At 25.6% G+C, this 19171-nt stretch overlaps 2 protein-coding genes across 2 annotated transcripts; both read right to left on the bottom strand.

Moving 5' to 3' along the window:
• Positions 1-1722: 1722 nt before the first annotated feature.
• Positions 1723-10200, bottom strand: LOC100167482 (TATA element modulatory factor). The gene is made up of 19 exons (XM_001942600.5): positions 9735-10200; positions 9171-9531; positions 7911-8121; positions 7142-7358; positions 6964-7042; positions 5945-6129; positions 5733-5773; positions 5567-5670; positions 5391-5511; positions 4284-4456; positions 4020-4211; positions 3500-3688; positions 3066-3265; positions 2787-2979; positions 2582-2723; positions 2426-2503; positions 2201-2327; positions 1900-2135; positions 1723-1802 (listed from the first exon to the last, which is right to left on the bottom strand). The coding sequence occupies exons 1-19, from the start codon at positions 9997-9999 to the stop codon at positions 1767-1769; spliced, it is 3150 nt and encodes a 1049-aa protein (XP_001942635.2). The 5' UTR covers positions 10000-10200; the 3' UTR covers positions 1723-1766.
• Positions 10201-12109: 1909 nt separating this feature from the next.
• On the bottom strand, positions 12110-19029 carry LOC103309871. Its single transcript, XM_016805792.2, has 12 exons — positions 18866-19029; positions 16476-16709; positions 16135-16388; positions 15841-16074; positions 14944-15107; positions 14620-14873; positions 14143-14349; positions 13832-14059; positions 13327-13572; positions 12866-13134; positions 12684-12795; positions 12110-12622 (listed from the first exon to the last, which is right to left on the bottom strand). Exons 1-12 carry the CDS (start codon positions 18932-18934, stop codon positions 12467-12469), a joined length of 2427 nt encoding a protein of 808 aa, XP_016661281.1. The 5' UTR covers positions 18935-19029; the 3' UTR covers positions 12110-12466.
• Between the last annotated feature and the right edge of the window lie 142 nt (positions 19030-19171).

Raw genomic sequence — 19171 nt, 5'->3', positions numbered from 1 at the left:
CACATGCGGGGTTCAACGTCCTCTTGATATATTTTTAATAATACCATCTATAGACTGTAATAATATAATCAACTATAGCAATCTGATTCTATAAGTATATTATATTAATATCATTATAGTCCATAAACATGGTAATAGTATTAAGTATAACAGTTTCCCAAAAATGTACAAAAATACACCCACCCCATATTTTTGGGAGTGCAGTGCACCTCTTGTAATTACGTCCAAGCCGCCTCTGACTTACATAAGCATAAAAATACATTTGGTTTTGGAATTCGTTTATTAACAGTAGGTAGGTAACTGGAGTAGGGAAAATGTACATTAGGTGACGTATCTCAAGTATTTTATTCGTATGCGGTATGTCCTATTGGAATTCAAAGGAAAGAGCACTGGCGCAACTATAGATGAATATGAAATGAAGTATGGATGCTAAATTTATAATACTTTTCGAGGATTCTGTGAATAATACAATATACAGCGGTGTTACACGATTGCGCTGTAAAAAATATAGTTGTTGTCCTTTTAACAATTTTACAATACATTATTCAAAAATATAGTAGGAGTGTTGTAGGACTTGATTAACTCAAAGTTGAAGTTAAAATTTAAAAGTTCGAGGTATCGACGATTTCAATTTAAAAAAGTTCGACTGTAGTATCAAATACATTATAAACATTTCATATTTTATTCGTACAAATAATGTTATTAAAAAAAAAAAAGTGTAATTTGTAGTATTTATGTCAGTTATAAATAGTTTTAAATAGTGTATTGTGTGTACTAAATACTAATGTATTTATATAATTATATGAAACAATTTTAGCCAAGTTAACAATTTTATTTTGTTGTTATTCCTAAGTCTGTAAAATTGGGAACGAAAATTGTTGAAATGATAACACCTATAGTTCAATAATTGTGTTGCGTTTTTTTCAGTTAAAAATAAAACGGTCGCAATTGTGTTGCACAGAATATACTGGATGATTCTTTTAACGACAAACACTTAAAACGTTTTCACATTTTCAAAAATATTTTTTTACATTAGTTCTTAACTACACATTGTAACTATTGTTTGGAGTTTATATTACAATAAATAAATAGATAATTTAGTAAAAAATATATTTTTCAATGTATGTCATGTTAAAAAAATCACCCAGCATATAATCGTATAATGTGTGTAGACTACTGAGTTAAGCTTTTCTTGATTAGGGATAAGGTTATTTATATTTTTCAGTGTTTGAATGAACACTATAAATTTGTCAAAATAACCATTCACAGTATAAATATATTAAATAAATGCTTACAAAAAACTCAAATTCTTTCAACCATTAATAATTTTATGAACATAATAATATAATGCTAACAATTAAAATAATATTTATTATCACAGATATACATAACATACAGTAATAAATAATATCATTATAAAGAACAAATTGCACTAGAAAATAAAAAATATCTACAAATAATACTTTTCAAAATTCACAAAAAAACAATAAAAAAAAAAAATTGGTAACAGTTATAATAATTTAATTAAATAAAGATAAAATAATTACTTGATAGTAAATTTAATAATGATTACGGAAATAATAGTTCTTAACATTTTAAATAGGGAATAAAGTTATTTATGATCTTTAAATATATCATAAACATAAATATGAGTATTTATTCAATGACATACAAATATAAAAAAATATTCATTAAGGGGTAAAAAACTTATATAGTTTTTTGAAAAAATAATAAAAAAACATTGCATGATAACATTATTATTAGTTTTATCCCGTTTTATCTCTTTTAAGTAGTTCATCAATCTATAAATTTAAATTAAATTAAAAATAATAGTTTATAAATCAGGTGACAGGTATAAATAATAGATTATTAAATTATTGAAGCATATTTTATATTTACCTGAGCTTTATACATGTCTTTTACATCTTGAAGATCAAGTTTTAATTCTTCACTTTCTTCTAGTTTTTCACCATATAGTTGTAATAATGCATCATACCTTTTTTGAAGGTCAGAAAGCTCTACTAATGAGATGGATTGTTCTTCTACTTTGGCGGTAAGCGCGGCTAATCCAGTTGTCAATTGATCCCTTTCATGATCTCTCCTTGACAATTCCCACTGCAACTGAAGTGCTTCTCCTACGAGTACATTTTAATATAGTATTGCAAAATCTAAGAAAAAACATGATATTTTCTATTCTGACCTTCTTTTAATTTTATTTGTGACTGTAAGTTTTCTAAAACCGTTGTTGTGTTACTAAATGATGTTCTCATTGGATCATAAATACTACATGCTCTTTCTGTTACTGAGCTTCTATCATCATCAGCAAACTGCAATTAAATAAGTAGTTTTTTTTAAAATTATTATCCTTTATTTTATTATATACTTTTAACAAGGAGACAATATTAATGTAAATAAAAAGACATACTGATGGCCAAAACGAAGATTCTTCTAATGAGGGAACTCCCACACTTGTAGTTGGGGATGATTGATGAGATGCATTAAGCTGTTGAAAGTGAAAATCATTCAGAAAAGTCATACAATTATTGTAAATTAGAATTTATGAAATAAATAAGCAATATACTTGTAATTTTTTTCTTTTTTCAATTTCTACATTTAGTTTATCTTTTTCAAATTTCAATTCATTTTCAAGAGTATTAATTTTTAATGTCGCATCAGCTAGTAACTTTTTACTTCCAGCCAGTTCGTTTTCAAGTTTTACGAGACTAAATTCAAAAAAATAAAATTATACTTAGTTACCAATTATTTTTTATGTTTTCATTTCATACTTATTTGAGTTTAATTTTAATGTAGCATTTTCTTCTTTTAAACTTTCTAATTTAACTTTTAATTCACTTTCATTTTGTAACAAATTATCAATTTGCTCTCTACATTTTTTCCCAAAAGTATTACTTTCGTGTATTTTAGACTCAATTAATTTTATTTTATTTTCTGCATTATTTAACGAAGTTTGCAGTTCGTCTAGACATTTTATTAAATTAATAATAATAAAATAATGAGCAAAATTATTTATTCAATAGTATAACTAAATATTTAATGGTATTTACCTATAGTTTTTAAATGTAACAGTTCACGTTTTTCAAATTCATGTTCTAATGTTTTTATTAAAACTGATTTTTCTTCGAGTTCTTTAACCAAAGGTTGTGTAGCTTTTAAAGTTTCTTGTAATGAGTTTTCTCTTCTCCTCTCAGATTCTTCTAACCTTCTAATAAGTGAGAGATTTTCTTGTTTCAATTCATTCATCAATCTATATAAATTATTATATATGGTTATAATTATTCATAATATTAATAATAATGTAATAAATATCAGTAAATCAGGAATGTGTATAAAAATCTTATTTTCTTTAACACTAATAAAATTAAGCAAAGCATAGGTATATTTTATAGTTAAATAATACTTATACTTTTTTTTACTACTGTTCTATATTACTATGATAATTTCCATAGAAATTAAATTAAATTTTATAGTTATAACTTACACATAATTATTTTCTTCGACTTTGCAAAGATTTGATTTTAAGTTACTTATTACAATCTCCATTTCTTCACAATGTTTATTTTTATTTAATAATCTTTCTTCTAAATCTTGTTTGTCTTTTTCTATTAGCTTAAGTTCATTAGAGTCTTTTTTTAATTCTATAACAGCAGTTTCTTTACCTTGAATTTCCCTATTAATTAAAAATTAATTATAATAATATTATACAAGAATTACACAAGAATTAAAACTAGTTTTTTTCCATAACTTAAATAATAATTAAATAAATATCAACAAATGTTATAATTAGTCAAACATATTTAATTATTCAATCAATATGACAGTTAAAAAAAAAACATGAATATATTTATTTATTTTATAAAACAAAAATGGTTTATTTAATTTTTAAATTCAAGTGATAGCGGTGAAATTGATTTGTTCTAAAATACAATCAAATACAAATATTGTTTGATATGTAACTATCAATTATATTAAAATTAAAAAAATTGTTTGAATATAATTACTTTTGAAGTGATATTAAAGTTGATGTTAAATTATCAACTTGGCTCATTAAATTTATATTTTCTTTTTCAAAATTTTGATTGGACTTTGTTAGCTGGTGAATAGCTTCAATTTGACTTCTTTCCATCTCTTCTTTTGCAATTAATGATTTTTTTATTCTTTCTACTTCTTGGGATAGCTTATCTTGTTGATCTCTAATAATGATGAATGTATCAATAAGGTTTTGAAATATTCATGATAATTGGTCGTTTTAATTAAATACTAACTTATATTTATTTATAGTTTTCAATGATTCTTTTTCAGCTACTCGTAGTTTTTTTATTATGTTATTTAATGTAAGATGTTGTTTACTCAATTTTTCGCCTTCATCCCTCAGTTCTTTAATTAGAGAATCTTTATCTTCAATAAGAACTTTAAATTGTACACTATTTTTATTTTGCTGTAAATAATAAAAAATTAAATAACTTAACACAAAAATGTCAAACCATAATTTTTAATAACTAATGATAATGGATTGTAGTAAAAACTAAAAACTATTAAATATTTAAATAAACATTGAGGACATTTATAATAGTAATGAAACATCATCCAATGCATCATCCATTACAAAAGCTTTTAGAGCTCTAAGTTTTCATCTTTAAAAAGTACAACATACCAAATTTGTATTTAGAAGAACTAATTTGTGTTTTAAACTTTAAGGTAAAAACATTACCTATGTGCGTGCGTGTGTGTACAATGTTCTTTACAATTTTCAATTTTTAAGCAAGTTAAGAACACATGTATAATATGTTTGAATAACAATATTTTATATTCATAACTTGTTTAAAAATTAGGCTTCTTTAGTTTATTAACACGTTGACTGCCACGAGCCCGCCGGCGACCCAACACTGATGCGTTAATGTGCAGCCATTTGGGTCGCCAGCGACCCAAACTGAATTATTCTTCAGGGGCCGCTTGAGTCGCCGGCAATTCAAACCTCTCATTGTCTTCAATACACTTTATTTTTTGATGGCGTGGAGGTAAATATTTTATAATGCCACCATGGCGTCCAGGGGAAAAAAACGAATAATTAAAAAAAAAAAAAAACTATTATATCTTTAATGATAGATGTATTTCGAGTAATATTGACCGCCAGCGACCCAAATATTTTTATTTAAAATTTGTATTATTCAGGTCTTTCCGATTATAACGCTATATTCAAAATTTCGATTGGACTCTCCTATATAGAAATACACATGAGTGCATTACAGTAATGCTCTGTTGTTTAAACCATAGCTCCACAATTACACATCCGTGTTGGGTCGCCGGCGGGCTCGTGGCAGTCAATGTGTTAAAAAATGTATATATTTTAGTATAAGTACTTCAATTCTTACATCAAGTTGTTTTTGTAACTGATCTTTTTCTCGAATGGCTTGTTGGAATTTTTTCTCTATTGTTGCTAATCTTTGAGTATATTCTTCATTTAAATTACTCGAATTTAAATAATCTAATTGACTATAAAAATAAACTTTAGAAATATATTCTTAAATAGGTACTTAATAAATATTACCTTTTCATTTCTGAATTATTAGCTGCTAATTCAGCATTCTTTTTACTTAAATCAATTAATTTTGATTCTCTGGCTTTAACTGTAGAGTTCAATTCAACAATTTTCTGAAAATTATTACTATTATTAAATACTTATTAGAAAATAAGATTTATTTTTATTTAAATACTTTTAAAAGATCTTCAAAGTCTTTTGGTCCATGTTGTTGTCCTATATAAATAAAAACCAAAATGCATTTTAATATAATTTTAGTTCTAATTACTATTTTTCATTTAACCACGGTATATTATACAAATAATAATAATAATAATATTAATATAATAAACGACAATTTTATTACTGTAGTAAACAATATTATTTATAAAATAATAATATTCATACCAGACAAAAATGATGGTATATGGTCTGGGTGATACTTTACTGGGCTATGCCGGTGAGAAGCATTACTTTCACTGTCATCATTAGTAGCAGGACTAGATATTACTTCTATATCAGATGAGGTCCATGTTTCAAGTTCATCACAAGAATTTGTTTCGCTTGAACCAATTTTTACAAAATCTGAATGACTAAATAAAATATTATATTAATTTAATGAATACAAAAATTATGTTTGAACCAATGTTATTTGAATTTTGTGGGTTATAATTAGGGAACGGATTTATATGCGAAAAAATTCTCAAAATATGCTACAAAATATGTACTTAAAATTTTATCTAAAACATTTTATTTAAAATTACGTAAAAAGTATTAAAATAGGTATTTTGTTGTCTTCACCAATAACATTTTTAATCCATGTTAATAAAAAGTGAATAAAAAAAATTTAATTCATATTTTACCTCATGATGATGATCAAAAGTTGTCTTATCTAAAAATCTCTTCTTTGATGACTGGTTACAATTTTATTGTTATAAATATTGTAAACTATGCAATAGTCTATATTATTTATTTAATTTAATCTAGTAATAAGCAAATTATTACCCACTACCATAAGTAATTTGATAAATTATAACTGTATATATTATATAGTGTTATTTTAATAAGAATGATCTAAATCAGGGACAATTCTCATCAAATCTTAAATAGCTTATTTCAATATATAAAATATGCATTTGCAGATAAATCTGTTCCGTAGTTATAATGTTGATAAATTTACCAATGTCTAATAATATTTTTCCAAGCTAAAAAATGTAATCATACAGACAGTATTGATTTTAAACAATTATATTACTAAGACCTATTATTAATTAAAATGTAATTTATAGTACTGACATTTTTGATTTCAAACAGTTGAAATTAATGTTAAGAAATATTTATCATGTTATGATAAAATATAATTTTGATACCAAATAATAAAAGTATACATTTTTGAGAAATTTTGTATTTATTAATAACTAACTTACTTATCTATAGATGCTTGTGGTGATGGTTCACGTTCTTCATTCAGAGATGCTGCATCTATTGTGCTACCAACCATGGTTTCTACAATAACATAATATATAAAATATTATTTATTAATACATATCACATAATGCCATACTTTATTTCAATGCTTAAATATATTTAATAAAATAATATTACCATCATCACAACTGCTGCTTTCTAAAGTAGTATCAGATACTTTTAACAAATCTATTGATGAGTTACTGGTGTTTAATGTATCAATAATATTCATACTATTTTGGACATTCTTTAAATTGTCTAAGTTTTCTAAGTAATTTGTTTGTAGTATAACACTATTTCTATTAGAACTTGGCTCTATAGACTCTTCTTCGAGTATATCTAATGCTCCAGAGTTCTAAAAATTAAAAATAAGTGTTATCATATTAAAAAATGGGGGAAACAGTAACCGCTTGACTATATAGTAGAGGAGTACTGTTAATCCTCTCCACTCAGAATTAAATACTATTATTTTATTTAAGAGGCCACCACACCCGCATGTGTTGTCTCCGTCTTACAAGTGCGTAACATAGCAAATTTTCGCTCAGTAGATCACGTTTAGCTGAGTTGGTTAAAAAAAAAATTAGAGTGAATCGGCCTATTATGAAACTCTATGGTGAGAACATAATCTGTGTTCATATGTTGTTTTTTGAAGATAATCAAATTTTTAGCAAGTTATGTGTTTTTAGTATAGCTGTATAGCATAAATTAAAAATGCTCATAACTCACTAGAACTGAATAATCAAAAAATAACAACATATGAACACAGATAATGTTCTCACCATCAACTTTCACAATAGGTTGATTCACTCTAATTTTTAAACTAACGGAGCTAAACATGATCTGCTGAGTTTAAAGACGGGGAGAACACATGTGGGTGTGGCGTCTTCTTAACTCTTAAGAGATTTACCTCATGAGGTGATGATAATTCGGTAAAAGAAGTATCTAAAGATGAGGTAGTGGACTTTAGCAGTAACATTCCTCCATGTTGAGGCATTAAAGTATCTTCGTTAGCCATACATGTTACATTATCTGATATTGAGCAAGTTAGACTATCATCGTCTTCTATTAATTCTGGAATTGGTTCTATTGTATCTGGAGAATATTGTCTATCATTTGCCCTAAAAATCATGTTAACATAAAAGTAAATGTGTTTTATTACTTTTGAGGTAATTAAAAAGAGGAAACTAAAGAAAAGTAAAAATGAACAAAGGTTTTTACATTTTACTCCTAATTCCGCTCTTTCATTGGCTGATGTTAAGGCCCCATTTTATTAAAATGATTTAAATTAATGTAGATATATGATTATAATTTAATGATTATTTCAATATGCAACATAAAGATAATATGATACTCCAAATATGTACTTTTCTAAATAATAAACTAAATATACTCTGTCCAACAAGAAATCAGTTTAGCTGCATATCACCAACATGTCCCCTGTCATAGAGGAACTGGTCTCGATTGCAGTATGTCACGATTGTGATGCGAAATTGGCACGTTCTCTTGCCGTACAAAGTATAGAATAGAAAATGTATTGTGTCTTGGCCAATTTAATTCAGTGGTGCTAAACCTATAACCCAAAAGGGGCGACAGTCCACCCTTTTTTTTGTGGATGGGGATCCGTGGATACCCAACTGTGGGTACTTCTCTGACCCTATACAATAAGTACGTATGGTCAGCATAAATATAATAGGTATTTAGGGTGCAAAAGATGGTGGGTAATGACTTATGAGAAATAATTTTTGCCCTCCCACAATTTATTTTTTGTTTAGAGCCACTGATTTATTTAACTTATATAAATACACATTTTTTTAAGTTACTTCTTTTCATATTTAAAAAAAAAATTAGCTTAAAAAAGCTATATTAACTTTGACCTATTACTTCTTTGAATAATCAAGTATTTAGATGGGATGTTTAGACAAGATATTTTTAATTTATTATTTCATGTTTCACAAGACCTATTATCTTACAATGAAAAACTAATTAATCATATAATTACGATAAAATCTATCTAAATTTTAGATGTATGAACTTTAAAGCGTATATTTTGGAGACTAAATATCTAGTTGTTGAAAGAGCAGTAGGGTAACGTTTTACAAATTTTCATAATTCTAATTAAAAAAACGTTCTCTTGTGCACTTTATTCTTAAATTAATAAACTATTAACCTATTTGGTTCAGTGATAACAGCCAAAACTTCAACTGAACTTGATGTTATGACTTCTACAGATGACGACTCGGGTGTACTAGTTGATGTTGATCCAAGTATTTCAACACTATCAGTAGATATTGTAGATTTACGATCACTATCACAGCTGACAGCAGAAAGACGATTAGTATTGTTAAAACTTGTACTCCTTGTTCTCCGGACCACATCAGTGTTTAATTCTGAATCAATCTCAATGACATTAAATTTTTCATCTTGTGAGGATGATGATTGTCCAGTAGATCTGGCTGGTTGGTTTGCCACAATTAAATCATTTTCTGCAGATGATTTAGATAAATCTAACGATAAGCTTTGTCTCATTTCTATAATATTGAAAAATGTAAGAATATAAATATCAAAAATAAAATGTTTACATTTATATTTTTAAAATAATTTATTTGTAGATATCTTTTAAAGTAGGTAGATACCTACTTAATACAAATGATCAATAAATAAAATTCATAATTAATTACATAATATTTATAATTTAAAAATACTAATACTTATTAGTATATATAGTACCCACCACTTTGTTTGTCAGCCACATCATCTTCATCTTCAAATACTGAATTGGTAAATGAACTCCACAAACTTGAACCCAATTTAGATATCTTTTGTTGGGGATCTTGATTATCCGTGTCTTTTGGAGTTTCAGACTCTCGGGATACTTCATCACATTCATCTTCGTCTTTAATGTCCAAAGCTTTATCAATAGTCTTTTGCGCTTCTTTAAGAGCTGTCTTTGCGAGACTTGCAAACCCAGACGCGTCAAACTGATTAAACCAACTCATACTTTGTTGCTATAAGATTGTTCGTTAAAATGTGATTTTATGAGACATTTTGTCTAGTTTAGTATAAGAAAATGCAACATGTATACTAATGAACAGTTGAATATAAATAAAAATTATAAGAAATTTACAATTAAGTTAGGGGAAGTAAATAATATATTTAATAAATTTCTAATGATGTGTACATATTTGTAAAATTTTTATTTAATGTTACTATGTTATCAGTATTGAATCACTTCAATTTCTATTATCATAAGGATTTGATAACATGTATGATAAAGATACACAATATTACCATCCATTGCCGACTTCCGTGGACCATGATTTAAGATCGTAAATTGTGTGTGGATCATTACGACTATTTTTGTGCTATTTATAGACTTATAAATTATAAACATGAGGCATTCTTCTAATTTTGTAAAATTATTTTAGATTATTGTCGATAAAAACTTTTTCAAACGGTAAAAAATCTTGAAAATGTAATGCAAGGTTCTTTATAAATTGTAGTTCAAAAATATAGAAGAGACACAAGCGCAACTATTTTCATATGCATTTCAATTTCTAATTTTGACAAAATTCATAAGTTTTCTTTTTGTAGCTGTTAGAAATGTGAATAGAAGATTCCCCACAGGTTTTCTTCTCTATTATACCTTTTATTCAATTTAGACTCTGAGTGAAACGATGAATGTATTGATTTTACAATGATTTTTTTTTTTAAATTTATTAATTTATTTTTATTTTTGTGTCTGTCATCACCTTTTAGGACAGTAAAAATGGTTAGATTTTCTTCAACAGTATCTTTTCTGGTAGGAAATCTAGTTGGTTCTTTGGGGGGTCAAAAGTAAAAATTTCCCAGTAGTTTTCAAAAACGCCGTGAAAAACAGGAAAAATGGGAATTTTTACGCAAAATCTGTTTTCGGGGAAAATCGATTTTGGTTTTTGGTGCAACTCTTAAACAAATGAATGTAGGTACATGACGATGACATTTTGAATGAATGTTTATATTAGCATTTTCTATACACCATAATATTTTTCAAATATATTGACTTATTTTGAGCTCTTTACGGACATTTTCAGTTTCCATTTTTTTTAGTTTTTTTTTCTATAAATATCAATAAAATTTTATTTGTTGGTTAAAAAAGCTTGAAAATTTAATGCAAGACTCCTGATATATTGTTACAATAGTAGTTGAAAAACATTGAAAATACATAAGCACAATTTTTTTTTATAAGCATTTAAAATTCAAATGTTGACAAAATAAATCAGATTTAAAATTTAATAATTATTTTTAGCTAAAAATGTATAAAATGTTCAACTTTTATAGCTAAGGATTAACAATTTAAAATAAGGTCCAACGTAAATATATAAATTACTTTATTCACAATAATATCATCAAATATACTTAGTAATATCACAGGCTGACTGACCGTTTTCCTAATACAATATTATATCATTGAATTCAAATTTAACACCATCTATACAGTGACCCACTTGTAACCTACTGTACAGCAGAGCGACATCCACTTACCCACCTTTTTTTTTTTAAATATCAAATTTAATTATTTATTCAATTATGTTCAATTAACTGTACCAGGATGACAGCACAGTTTTCATTGATAACCATTTATCGTATGCAACAATTTACTTAATTCAAATATAATACATCCATTATAATGACATACTTGACAGTCGACAACTACTGTACAGCAGAGCGTTACACACTTGCCCAACTTTATTTAACATTTGCTTTTATAGTATTGCTTATTGTTCAATAACCATCATAGATGGACAGCTATGCACAAGTCAATTTCATAGGCCTATAATGAGCAATGGCATGATTTATGTATAAGAAAATTAGTGTTATAACTAAAAAATTGAGCAAGATATTCCCAGCGAAACGTTAATTTCGTTACAAAGATCATGCCATCATAAGACTATAAAAATGACTTGTACATAGCAGTTTATGGTTGATAAATTGAAGAATATTATACAAATATTACATATAATTTCAACGAGTAGCGTGTTCTTTACGACCTATTGGATTAGTATTAATTATAAAAGTGTGGAAACAATACAATTTTACATTATTATAATGTATTTTTGAAAACATACATTGTTTTAATTCATTTATAATTCAACCAAATTTAAAATTGTTTTTTCCCTACTATAAAATTTTAAAATTTTTTAAAAAATAAAAAAATGTTTGGGATTTTTGAATTTTTTTTTACATTAGAGTACAAGGGAAGGAGGCTATAAATCATACATTAGTGACATAACATTAAAAAAATGTACTACAATATCTGAAGGCCAAAATCGCAGAAAAAAGCCCTCAGAAAAAATTTAATTATAAATATGAACACATACAAATTCTGATTGCACCATTATACTTAACACACAATACACTTAATACTTTAATGATACAGAAACTTTTTATTTAAAAGATAGTAGACAACAACTTTAAAAAGTAAAACTAAAGTCTTCCAGTAAATCTAACATTTAATCTGTACTCATCATAAGCATTTTTTAACACCATTAAAGAAGATCCTTGAATATTATACATTAGCTTCTTCATTTCTTCTAATGAACAAATATCCATAAGATTGAAGATGATATTAAAAAAATGCCTCTGTAAATTTTTTAATTTGAAATTAACGATTTTCAGTTTAATATAATTTTTTTGAACTAACCTTTATCACGCCAACAGAATCAGTTTCTAAAACAAGTTTAATAATGTCTTCTATAATATAACAACAAATATATTCAAAATCGCTTTTATTTTGTTTAAATAACCGTGAACATCTGAAAAATAAAAATAATATTAGAAATGTAATTAATTAATAATTTATAATATACATAATGTGCAACGTACTTTTCAAGTTTGTGGAAAGGTATATAATAATTCTTATCCAACGATGAGTTTTTAGACATAGGACATACAGATGACAAACATTTTTTCAAAAAGTTGGCAAATGTAATAGAAAATATTCCTAAATATGGTTTTATAGAATTATTTGGACATTTATAAAGAACTATTAATAGTTCAGAAGCTTCTTTCAGCAATTGTGCTGCTTTGCTTGTACTTTTTTCAACAAAAGTCATTATTCTAAGTGAACAATTTATCATTGTAGTTTTGTTGATCTACATTGAATATAAAAAAGTGTACACATTATTAACAGATATCAAAGTTATAGAATATACCTATATAGTATAATATATATAGTATAACAAGATAACAATAAAAAAACACATATTGAGTTCCCTTAACTTTGAATAAACAGCATAAGTACACATTTAAATATTTTAGCATGTTAATAAACTAACAAATCTTACCCATGATATTTGTAGTAAAGAACAAACTAATTTTAATAGTAAAATCAAACCTTGTTCTGTTTGAATCTTTTTTGTGTTAAATAAGTAAGTTCTATTTAAAACAAAACATAAATGATTTATATTATCCTTGCGAATTTTTTTCTTTTGATTAATAAATGGAACGTTAAGTAAAAAAGACCATAGTTCTTGAATATATTCATAATAATCTTGATTTATATCTGATTCTTTCCCTTCAATGATTTTTATCTAATAAAAGGTTAATTCATTTTAATATAGGTACAGCAATTAATGGATGTATATCAAGAATTTAGATGTTGTAGAATATTTAATTAATTAAATTATTTTTTTTTTTTAACAATGTATATTTTGATATATTATAAAAGATGGTTTTAAAACTTTTAATAAAAATTAAATAGATAATAATATTTCCATTAGGCTAATAGAAAAAAATAAAAAAAGATCTACAACATCAATACTATTTATAAATTATCAAAGAACATCTTACTGTTTCAATTTTCAAAATACTTATGAATTTTATTAAATCATTAGAAGAACATAAATTCAATAATACTTTGGAAATTTTATCATCCATATTAATAGGGTTTAATACATATTCCCAACATTTTAATAAGAACTCATTTGGTAAACAGTGAGCAACCACTTCGTAATGCTCACAAATAATATTTAAAAGAAATTTTTTATCTTCTAATCGCACTTTCACATCTTCATTAAACTTAAAATAAAAAAATATAATACAGATAGAATATCATTATTTATTATATATAATAATAATACTTTTATTTAAAATATTCTTACTAAAATGGTAATGTAGTCATCAAGTATAGCTAAGTTATTGAATAAACAATCTTCATTTTTATTTACTATTGAAAAATTCAATGATACAGCATAAGGATAAACTAATAGATGCTTTTCTGAGCATATGTATTTGGAAGAAAGTATTACAAATTCATTTTGAGCATAATGAAATTCATTTAAAAATGTATTTGTAGTCAAACATGTTTCCTAAAATATAAGAATTTTGTTAGCATATTTTATATTCAATGGGTGTACATTAAATAATATTGTAAAACAAATTTGTAATTTTTTTTTTAAATAGTTAAAATATAATAATGTCAATCAAATTAACATAGTACATTTTAAATATTTTAAATCATATTATTAAAAAAAAAAATTATACTATTGTATAGATTTAATATTTTTTTAGAAAATACAAATAATAAGAGAGTTAAACTAAAGAAAAGTAATTAACACGTAATATACAATAAAACTTACTGGAATATCACCCAAGAAACATGATATAATAATTGCTTTATCTACCCAATTGTCGTCAACATTTATACATTTTTCCAAATCCTCTATTATCTTTTTGTTTTGTAAACTATCTTTGTTTAATCTGTTTGAAATACTTTTAAATAAATCTATTGATTTATATCTCAGCTCATCATTATATTTCAATTTTTGATAAATATTAAATGCGAAAGATACTGCAAGGAAATGTGTTGGAAGTCTACAGATTTTTAAAAAGTCTAAATGATGAAAATCTTATAATTAATAATTAAATATTAAAAATGCTGAAAATATTTTAAATATAATTACCAATAATAATTGTAATCAACTTCATAATGGCGGAATTATCAAGATTAGTAGCTATAACAAACTCAGAAAGTATGGATAGAAGTACTAATGAAAATGGACTGTTATGAATTTGTTTTTGATGACTTCTTAACGAAATGCTTAATAATTCTAAGACTTTCAGATACCTAAAATAATTTTTTAAAAAAATATAATATTATTTATTAACAACAACAATTACAAATCTAACCTAATTTCTTCAATCTACAAAATAATAGATACTTCTGGGTGTGTTAGTAATTACTGAAATGTGTTGGTTGGCCAAAACATTTTACTGGTCAACCCCTATAATATTAAAATGAATCACTTGTACAGGGAGGTAATTTTTGGAGGGGCTTATAAAATCTCTCCATAGGACTAGTTTCAAATTCTTTTTTGAAAATAAATTAAAGGAAGCGTGATGTGGCTATTAATGAGCACACATGTGTTTGTGGCATTTTAGCATGACGTAAAATTGACCCATATTTAATTCTAAGAATAAGATTTATTTTGACAAAGCCGTATAGAATTAATGTAATTGATTTTAATAATATTAACTCTTTTTACTGCTCCAGATGTACTATTACGTCCTGTATTTCGAAATAGCCTTATTTGCCTCTAACTGTACAGTACAAGTTTTGGAAACCTTGGCTCAAATTATTCTAAACTTAAATAATTAATCATATAAATCTCAAAATTTAAATTTAAAAAATAATAATTTTAAATATATAATAATAAATATTTTATTTTAAGAAGCATACACATATTTCAGTGGTTAAATAGTGGATCAGTGAAAGGGCTAAAAAATATATTAATATTAAAATTTAAAATTTAAAATTGAATTATCAATGTATTATGATTTTAAAAAACAAAAGATCATACTTTTTGATTTTTTCGGAAGGCACTTCTATAATGTTTTTGTATCTTTTAAAAGTGATAAGTTGTGTTGATTCTTCAAAAGTTTTTTCAAAAATGAGATCAAATGAATCAATTAAAGAAATAATATTTTCAACATTAAACTTGGATAAAATTTGTGACGATTGATTCATTTTTCCATTTTCTAATTGTTCACAAATGTTCTGAAGTGTAAAATAGGTTACAGCACACATATCTAACCTGTAAGGAAAAACAACGTAAATGTCATGTAATAATTAAGAGCAACATTAGAGCTTTTACTTGTAATCTTTATTTTTAGACTTCAGAAATTCACAACTTTGTAAATTAAATTCGGGCTTAGCAAAACAATTCGTAATTTTTTGCAAAATAAATAATTTTTTTGTTTGAGGAAGAATATCTGAAAAAACATGGAAATTTTTAGCCAATATCTCATCTTCAACAACTTTTAATAAGAGCTTAATATTTTTTTCTAGTGGTACATTTTCGTTTTTTAATTTTGATAGCATTCTCACATATTCAAATAGAAAATAAGCCTGAAAAACAATAAAATAAATCATTATAAACTATAAAATATAAATTTTATTTACTTTATAGAATATTCAAAGGTTTTTATTACTTACAAAATGCTCATTTATCATGTATATTTCTGATTCATCCGAGTTAGTTCTAAAATATTTTAGTTTTGATTTATAAGTATCGCATATATTCTGTTCTGTTTCATACTTAAGCAAAATTAAATCATCATCATTTTTTAGCATGAAATCATCATCAATTAATTCTGATATTATCAAAGTTTTTAACTTTGTAGTCAGTCGACTTAATTTCATAAATACAGTAAAATTCTTGACATCAAGCTAGAAAAGGTTTGAATGGAAATTAAAATTAAGATTCTAAATATTTTTCTAAGACTACACCCACAAAAGGGGGTATAGAAAAAGTATAGAGTTAATACTCATGTTTATCATTTGGGCCGAACACGTACTTCAGGAAGTTCAATTGAACTGTGTTGTAAATGGTAAAAGGACGTTTCGCCCCTATCAAAAAAGTGAGTCCACAAACGTTTTGTTCCCACCTATTATTAAGACAGGACATTTGGCCCCGGGAGTTATGTGATATTATTTATATACCCATAGGCAAGCCCGGATTAAGGATCAATTAGGCCCCGGGACACCATATACTTAGCTCACTTTCAACTTTAACTTCAAAATAATTGTATCATTAGTCATTACATATTAACGATTTTATATTATAGTATAATTTTTTACTATACAAAAAATATACATCTTATGTCATTGAACGCGGTGGTTTTTTTTTCACAATTATGGATCGATGATATGGAATTTTGTTAAAACAAAAAAAAGACGTGTTTCTTTGTTTTTAACAGGCAAATATTTTATGACATTTTTAAATAATAATAAAATCGACTTTATTTTTTCAAATGGTAGATAACCACTATATTTTTTGATGGATTCTGGCAAAACTTTTTTTCTGACCATTTTGATAGTCAAATGATCAATTTTGGTTCGCTAAGAATAAAATATGGTACTCTAAAATTCAGTATAATATGCATTAATACTTTTAACTGAAATACGTAATTTACAAGAGCTAAATATTTTTTTCTTATTACCTTTTTATACTCTTATATACTTAAATCAGTAATATAAATGCTAAAAAAAAAGAACAAACAAAATTGTTGGCAAACATAGTTTGTTATTTATAGTAATTTTTTATGATATAAAATTGATTACAATTTTATTTTATAATTATTAAAGGAGCACACAACACAAAAAAAAAAAATTATTTAAATTATTTTTAAATGTCAAAATATTGTAACTATGGCTATATGAAATGATTTGGTGAAAATCCGATGTAAAAAAAATTATTACTTTAAGAGATATTAAGAAATGCAAAATAGCCGCGTGACGTCATTGGGCCTTACTCGTCGTAATTGCACGACGTGCCGTTTAACCAAATGTCTCTTTTAAGATTTTTAATAATTAAAAAAAACTAAACGTCATATAGAAATTCTGATTCTTGCGTCGTCTTAAACACATAAAACTACACATTTATACGTAAATTGAATTTCAAAAATAAAATGTTTAGGAGGGGAAATCGTTGTGAGAAGCGAGGAACTTTAACACGTATAAGAGAGGCAATTACGATGAGTAGAGCCCAATGACGTCACACGTCTTTTTTCAATTGCTCATAACTTATTGAATAATGTGAGTAGAAACGTAAAACCTATACCATTGTCCTTAGAATTGAATATTCTTTCAAATAAAAAAATATTTTTTGTGTTGTGTGTTCCTTTAATAATAATTTACCTTACCTACAATAATTTTTTTTTTCAAAACTGTATTGGACGCGTTAATAAAAATATATATTTTGGGGATAAAGATGGGCCCCGCAATCGTGCCCCCTTAATCTGGGCTTGCCCATAGGGCGTTTGGTCCCCAGTATTTTAAATGGCTTTTTTAAATTTAAAATTTCAATTATTTTTAAAAAATTTATAATTTCAATATAATTTATATTAATATGCGGGGATAACCTACCAACAACTTGTAATAAAATTTCTAATTTTGATTTTTTTTTTATACCTGCTCTAAACTTAAATCTTGCATTTATAATTTGAATATTGACGTTTCATTTATTTTCAGTTATTTCAACTATTGTCTTCATGTGTTAAATTAACGATAATTTTAGTCTTTCAATTCTCTTACCCTTTGTGGTTCTACATATATTTATTAATTTAATAAATATTATATTATTATAAAAACTAATAACTTTTTTCAAAATATTATTTTTGTGAATTTCCTAACATGTGAAATTACCAATTTTGTTATTCGGCAACAAAGACGACGACGGCGACGACAATAATATGAACTACTCACAGGGGCCAAATGTCCTATTCAATTTTTTTTATTTTATTTTATTTAATTTCATATACATATGAAATACTGGGCCCCACTGAGAAAACTCGTGTATTAGGTATTTAACTTCTTTAACTCACAGGTTCAGCAATATCAGCATTTAGAAAATGTGTCATTATTAAAGATGAATAGTTTAAAATATGACGCATTCGTGAATTTTGAGTCAATGAGGTAAAAACAATTTCTACATTAAGTAGTCCATCACATATTTCTTCCACTGCCTGAAATAATTCACATAATTAAGACAATAGTTATTAAAACTTACAAAGATAATAGTATAATTATTAATTTTGTACCCACCTACCAATATAGGTAGGTACTATTAAACATGAAATAGTTACAATGAGAAATATTTTAGCACCAAATAAATGTAAGTACAAGTTCTG

This window comes from Acyrthosiphon pisum, chromosome A2 (assembly GCF_005508785.2).
Source record: "Acyrthosiphon pisum isolate AL4f chromosome A2, pea_aphid_22Mar2018_4r6ur, whole genome shotgun sequence".
Taxonomy (NCBI): domain Eukaryota; kingdom Metazoa; phylum Arthropoda; class Insecta; order Hemiptera; family Aphididae; genus Acyrthosiphon; species Acyrthosiphon pisum.
Note: the sequence above shows the minus strand (reverse complement) of the source record. Positions and strands in the feature narration are given on the sequence as shown.